General features: G+C 41.0%; 1 protein-coding gene across 1 annotated transcript in view; it reads left to right on the top strand.

The window, feature by feature from the left end:
• Nucleotides 1–2,005: 2,005 nt before the first annotated feature.
• ARHGAP28 (Rho GTPase activating protein 28) overlaps nucleotides 2,006–7,383 on the top strand; it is a 31,565-nt gene continuing 26,187 nt past the window's right edge. The window contains exon 1 of the mRNA XM_010285312.1: nucleotides 2,006–2,204. Coding sequence (XP_010283614.1) covers nucleotides 2,036–2,204 — 169 coding nt within the window. The 5' untranslated portion in view covers nucleotides 2,006–2,035. The remainder of the gene's footprint in view (nucleotides 2,205–7,383) is intronic.

Here is a 7,383-nt window from a genome sequence, read left to right as displayed (position 1 = left end):
TGCCTTTTTTTTTTTCTTCCCTTGCTGATGCCTATGCAGGGAAGAGAGAGAGGTGAACCCCTAAAAGAAACAGAGGCTGCCGCTTGCAGATACATAATTCTTGTAGTTATGATTGTCAGGTACCTCAGTCACCTGAGGCTTTGCGAAGAAAAGCAGGCTGAAATGCTCGCGTCTCCCCAGAGGGAAAGTTACATGGAAAACACTCAAATAGCTTTAACCACACTTGTGTCACAAATTCTTCTCAGATTTGGTGACTGTGGCCTGTTCTAATTCAAACCATAACAGTTTCAGTGCTATGTTTAAAAGCAAACAATCATTTGCTGTTTATGAGGAAAAACAGGATAGAAACACTGAAGATAACACTTCCCTTCCTGTAGGACCCATGTCTCCAGAGCACCGTAGTACATTTTCTTCTGCTGAAATACTGTCACCCATCGGAAAGCTTTGCTTCCCGGCAGCTGACCAAGAGCACGTGGGCAGGTTTGGCAGCCGAAACATCCGTATTACACCTCCCTGTGTTCAAAAAGAGGCAAAGGCCTGAGCTTTGCCTTTTTCAAGCACTGATAATGCCCACAGCTCCACTGTTTCCACTGGGACTCCCCAAGCCTGGGCTCAGACCTATCCCAGAAGGAATTGCCCGGGACAGCCCAGACGAAGCGGGAGGCTCCAGGAGCCTCAGGGAACAGCCAGGCCGTCGCTGAGCAGGGGAGGTGCAGCAGAGGCAGCGGCGCGACGGGGGCAGAGCGTGTGGTAAGAGCGTGTCCAGTCGGCTCCGTTAAATAATATGCTGTTTATACATCCATTATGAAAACGTTGACAAGGAGGGAAATACTGAAAAGGAAGTATTTTTTTTCTTTCAGTGGAGTAAAAGTGATGCCTGTGGTTTTGAACAAAGGCCTGTTGGCAGGATGATGCCATAAAGAAAAGGAAGAGAAAGGGAAACTGCATTTGAATTAATTCAGATAAGTGAAGGCCAGAAGACCTTGTGACAGAATTTTCCATTAATTCCTGTAGTCCAGCTCTCTGCCATAATTGTGTTACCTCCTGACTCCTTTGTACAAATATTATTGTGGTTATTATTACTGTTCACTGTAACTACTGTAATTACATTTACCAAAGCTGCTTACAGTGTTGCAGCCATAATAATGCAAAAGAGCGAAGTTAGACAACACTATCGTGTTGGGTATTTTATAAGATTTTGAAGGAACTTGTATAACTGTCTTCAGCTGCGAGAATTTACAGAGGGAAAAGGCAAGAACAAAGGAGTAAGGAACAAACTTCTTTGTTTTGATTCAATCACTGTATTGAATCGTAACTTAAAATTTGATTTTTAGTGAATCATAATTTTCTTTGAACCTGTGATGAAAACTTTCTGTTTGGCCTAAAATGTATTATTTAATTTCAAAGACACATTTTGCTAAGATTTCACTGATTTTATTTTAAGAAAAACTGAAATCTTTTTAAAGGATTTACAAATAAAATGTAATTATTCTTATGAATTAAAATATTTCAAGGTTTTATTTTTTTCTTTATAATATGCACAGTCAGTGGAGCCAAGATGAGTTTGTAAAATATTTCTGGGTTCCCAAATCTGATTATTTTTCCCCAAACAAGTTTGCACTGAAGCATTTTAGCCAGTAAGTAAAACAAGAAGGAATAGAAACTGAGGCACAAAGAAGTTAAAATACTTTTCCAGTGTCTCATTAGATGTGTAACAGTGTTAGAAATAGAAATTGCATCTCCTGAGTCCCCCTTTACAGTGTAAAACACTAAAGGACATTAAAGAGATCAATTATTAGATGTAAAATAAATTTCGAGCCATAACTGTTATGAGCAACAGAGATCATGAAGACCACCAGAACTATGCACTTTGAGTCCAACATCTTGTTCCCTGCCTCCCTGGTACAGTCACAGGTGAAGCCCTAGTTGCATTTTCTGTCTTCATGGTACAAGTTAGCATGATAGGAAGATATTTTTATTTTCATTGTTATCTCTTTTCAGAAAGTCCCTCCCTCGTTGTCGAAGAATTAATAGGATGCTTTCCAATGAATCAGCACCTCCTCCTGCATTCAGTCGCTCCAACTCACAAGCCTCCATGGACAGCACCTCCATGGAGGACTTCTGGTGCGAAGTGGAGAGCATCAAGGAGAGCAGTGAAGATGGATCTGAAGAAGCAACGCTCTTGGAGTTCAAACCTGCTGATGGTGAGCATACAAACACCACTTCTTCCTCACACCTTGACTTTGCCTCATCTCTTTAGTGATGGTCTGATCTCCCTCCTTGTGTCATCCAGTATGAGCAAAAGTACTAGGCTGGGTCTATGATCATTGTAGCTCCACTTCTGGATATCACAGTGAATATATGAGATGTCACTGGAAAGAAACGATAATTCTGTGTGGTTTATTCACTGGGGGTGGTAATTGACTTCTGAAGTAAGTTTGTTTGCACTGATTTTATTTGTGCTTCAGGAGGACAGATATGGTGTAATTTAGAAAAGAGAGGCATTAAATGAAAACAACATCTCCAGTATTAAATGTATTAAACCAAACCAAGTAAAAGGACCAAAAAGTTCATGTAGCATACTGTAATTTTCAATTTTTTGGGCTTTTGGTAGGATATAATGTAGAAGTTATAAAAATCTTGAAGCAGTTTTTATTTAGATATTTGGTGCTATCAGAAATTTGATAACTGCCTGTTTCTCTGAGAATGCCCAATTTAGATATAATTCAAGGATCCATTAGAGATAAGTCTGAATATATAGATGCCTACATCATTCAGACTCCTCACTTGTCAAAATTCATTCATCACTTATACAAATTATGCTGAAGGTATTACTACCTCATTCTGTTACCTTAACATTTTCTCCTCTCCTTTTTCATAATGTATTTGGAATAAAGATGTAATAGTCTGCACTACCTTAGAATAGAATCATAAAATCATTAAGGTTGGAAAAGACCTTTAAGATCATCAAGTCCAACCATCAACCCAACACCTAAACCATGTCCTGAAGTGCCACATCTTCACCTTTTCTGAACACTTCCAGAGATGGCGACTCCACCACCTCCCTGGGCAGCCTGTTCCAATGCCTGACCACCCTCTCAGTGAAGAAATTTTTCCTAATATCCAATCTCAACCTCCCCTGGCACAACTTGAGGCCATTTCCTCTCGTCCTATCGCTAGTTACTTGGGAGAAGAGACCAAGATCCACCTCACCACAACCCCCTTTCAGGTAGTTGTAGAGAGCGATAAGGTCTCCTCTCAGCCTCCTCTTCTCCAGACTAAACAACCCCAGTTCCCTCAGCTGCTCCTCATAAGACTTGTGCTCCAGACCCCTCACCAGCTTCGTTGCTCTTCTCTGGACATGCCCAGCACCTCAACATCCTTCTTGTAGTGAAGGGCCCAAAACTGAACACAGGATTTGAGGTGCAGCCTCACCAGTGCCGAGTACAGTGGCGCAATCACTTCCCTACTCCTGCTGGCCACACTATTGCTGATACAGGCCAGGATGCTGTTGGTCTTCTTGGCCACCTGGGCACACTGCTGGCTCATATTCAGCCGGCTGTCAACCAGACCCTCAGGTCCTTTTCCGCTGGGCAGCTCCAGCCACTCCTCCCCAAGCCTGTAGCTTTGCATGGGTTTGTTGTGGCCGAAGTGCAGGACCCGGCACTTGGCCTTGTTAAACCCCATACAACTGACCTCTGCCCATTGATCCAGCCTGTCCAGCTTGTTGCAATGCAGCTTTGTGTTAGACGATTTAATAACACCTAGAACAGCAGTTCTCATTTTTTTTCCAGTTATGACTCCAGTTACAAATGTGTTATATTGTGCAACACAAAATACCAGGTGTTACTATAGGGTGAAACCGGATTTCTTTTGTGGTCATGACCCACCAATAACTACTGCAACCCTTTCACAGATCACGGACACTAGTCTGGTAACTACTGATCTAGGGATAGATTTTGAAACAATGGTGTGTTATTTTTATACAATTATTAACACAAGTGACAATGTATTTTTCTTACCTTGACGTGCAATGGGATGTCATTAATTCTGCTACCAGGAAAATGGGGGAAAAGCAGGAAAAAGTACTACTAAAGCAATCAAATATATAATCAGTCATGATAAGTATTCCACACAGAGGTATCTAGCTCCAACCATGTACCATCTCCATGGGGAACACCTACCATTCACTAGTTCCCAGTAGGGCTCTCCAGGAAGCAAAAGGAGAAGACCTTCGTTCACCAGAAGAATTGGTCTGCTATGAGGGTTATGGTCTGACAGCTGAAATCCAAACTGCACTTCTTTGTGCTGGACTGTGGTCTCAAATGAAAGTAGATCGGGATGTAACATTGACATTTTATGGTTATTGTTATGGGAAGGCAGAAAAGCGATCTGCCTCAATCAGTTTGACCTTATTGGCAAAATTCCTGTCTGATCACATTCTCTAGCTTGGAGATCCCAGAAAGAGATTGTGAACATCTTGGTGTCTCCTTCATGCAATTGTCAGCATGAACTGGGTGTCCCTGACTTGTCTGCATGCTCAGGAGCATGTTGCATATCTGTGAGTTACCAAGCTGGGTAAGTTAGTAGGACAAGACAATACAGGAGCCCATTTTCCATGTTCTCAGAAACTTTTCCATCAAATTCATCATTGATGAGCTAAATCTTCACAACGTGCAAACTTTGCTGCAGTCCCATGCTACTCTTTGTCTGATTACACATCATTACATCGCATTGATTTTTTCCCCTCTGTCCTGAATTAAAAATGAGACTGCAAAGTAAAATGAAATACATCTCCACACTTCATTTACCTTCATACTATTGTTTTAAACACATATATATTGCATACACCCACACATAACCAGGCAGTGGTTCTTATAGTAATAACTTGTTCTAGTTATTAACTTCAGGAATATATTCAGTCTGGGTTTATAAATCTTGGAAATAATAGTGAGTTCTGTTAAGCTCTTAATAGGATAACACTCCTTGCCGAGGTTCAAAACACTGAAAATCAATGTGGAAGCCCTCAGGGCAAAACAAAACCAAATATTTGTCACCATTTTGAGAAGTCTTTCAGATGAATAGATGAAGAATCATTAAGAAGGAAGTCAAAGGATGAGAGCAGCCAGGAACCACTGATACTGTCACAACCATAATGCTGTTTTTTGCCAGACCACATATGCAAATGGAAGACATCAGCACACTTACTCTGTTGACAGTAACTACAGTCAAGAAAGAATAGAAGATCATAACAAGTGATACAAGGGATGAAAATGTAGGGGAAGAGGAAGTCATGATGTGTTTAAGATGGCAGTGACATGCAGAAATGCTTTAAGACCTGGTGTTACAAGGCTGGGATGCTGAGTTATTTGAGGATATAGCTGAAATTCAAAGAAAGGCACCGCTCTTTCCTAGCAATCTCTATGAGAAAAAAGTGAATTACCAAGCAGAGGGAACCCTCTCAATTACCTATTTGTCTTGTAATGGAGCAGAATCAAACACAGTATCAAGACCCTTTTTATAGCTACCACTATAAAAACAATGTCTTTTTCTTTTAGCCGCTATTTAAACCTATGTGTCATAAAATTTTGAGGGCTTTTTATGCAGAAATTCCCTCTCTTTAATAGTTTTACTGCTCTGGTTGTTGATGTTATTTCTTATTGTTTGTGAGTGGTTAGAATAGGAAAAGCGCAAAAGCCAGAGAAAACAAGTCACAGGGGTGGCTGGTAAGCAGGCACAATTTCATGTGTGCTTTACTATTTTTCATAGCATCATGAAAGCCAAGTTCGATTAAAAACTAAGTTCTTGGAAAGAATATGTCAGGAGAAAAGCCAAAATGAATATAATTAAGAAACTGGAACATGAATGGATGTGGCTAGAACAGTGGCACACAGAAATGAAAAGAGACCTTGTTAGAAAGAAGAGTGAGGATAGCAGAAGAACCATCAGTTCAAGGAGGGAAAGGAACAGCCTACTACCCTATCTGTGGATACAGAAAGTATCAGAATGGAGACAAGCTGTTTCACGGGTTACAGGTCTGGTCACACCCCATCTAACATAGAGCAGGTGTTTTAGAAGCAGATATTTTTTTAGAGCTTTGTAAAGAGAGAAGGCCGTTAGCAACGAAGTCAGTGAAGGCACATGTGTAAGATGCTTTCACTTGTCCTTGTGGTCCAGCCTTCTAATTTTCTGTTTTGTGTATATCTAACTGCCAAAGTGCAGCAAACTGGTGTCCATCAATCTGCCTGCATTTTGGTGTCAAGAAGAGGCAATAAAGGGAGAGTGGAAATACCAGCCTGCCATTAAGACCAGTGCTGGGACAAGAACAATCAGTGCATTGACTAGTTGTTTTACAGAACATGCTTGCAAATTAATCCATTTCCTGTTTGACATGTTTATTTGTAATACCTTTTCTTCAGCCAAAGTTGGAATGCAATTAGTGTCTTGTCTCAAGCAGCCTATTGTGGAGCTAGGACTGTTCACAGGACTAAAATGAAAGTCTTCAAAATCTCCTATGTGAAGGGAGATTTTAACAGGCTATGAGTGTTTACTTTAAAAAGCAGGCAAATAAAAAGGCAATGACAGTGAAATTTAAAATTACTAAATGATTTAGAGAAGGTAGGTTGGGAGCTTCTCCCTGTCCTACAGTGACAGAGGGTATCCATTCAACGTAACAGGTAGCAAGCTGAAACCTTGAGTTGTGTTTGTGTGACAAGGTTTTGATAGTGGGGGGGCTGCAGGGGTGAGAAGATGCCAGAAGCTTCCCCCATGTCCAATAGAGCCAGGAAAGGAAATACTTTTCACACAGTGCATAATCTCACTGTGGAAGCAGTTGCCATGTTGCATCAGCTGAGAAGCAGGTATTGAACAGGATTCAAGAAGATATTAGTCACTAATCAAGACATCAAGAAATGCCAGGATGTAGAGTGCTAGCCAGTCTTCCATTATTATCAGGATGATACCTAGCATGCAAGGATAGCTATTTCTGCATCTTCTACCCCACCTGACCTCTTTGACACCTACCTGTACCTGACCCTTTTTCTTTTGTGAGCAGCTCTGGCTCTTAACCAACTTATTCAAGACAGGCTATTGGACCAGGTGGACATCACACTTCTCTCATTGTGGCATCTTCACCAGGTGTCTGATTACAAGCTGGCTCTGGCATCTTAAATCCCATCTTTATTGTGCAAACACATTATTCTATTATATACATCACTTCGGTACTTTTGCTTATTTTAATTGGAATACCAATTTAATTTCCACCTGCCAAATGGCTTCATCTGCTACAATGTGGCTTAAGTGGTAACTGAGGGGATTTATGCTCTTGAATGAGGGGGTTAGTTTCTAGCAACTTGCTGTGTCACGCTAGACACTCTACTGCCT

Source organism: Phaethon lepturus, unplaced genomic scaffold, assembly GCF_000687285.1.
Source record: "Phaethon lepturus isolate BGI_N335 unplaced genomic scaffold, ASM68728v1 scaffold4244, whole genome shotgun sequence".
Lineage (NCBI taxonomy): Eukaryota > Metazoa > Chordata > Aves > Phaethontiformes > Phaethontidae > Phaethon > Phaethon lepturus.
The sequence above is the reverse complement of the archived record's forward strand: the minus strand, read 5'-3'. Positions and strand labels throughout refer to the sequence as shown.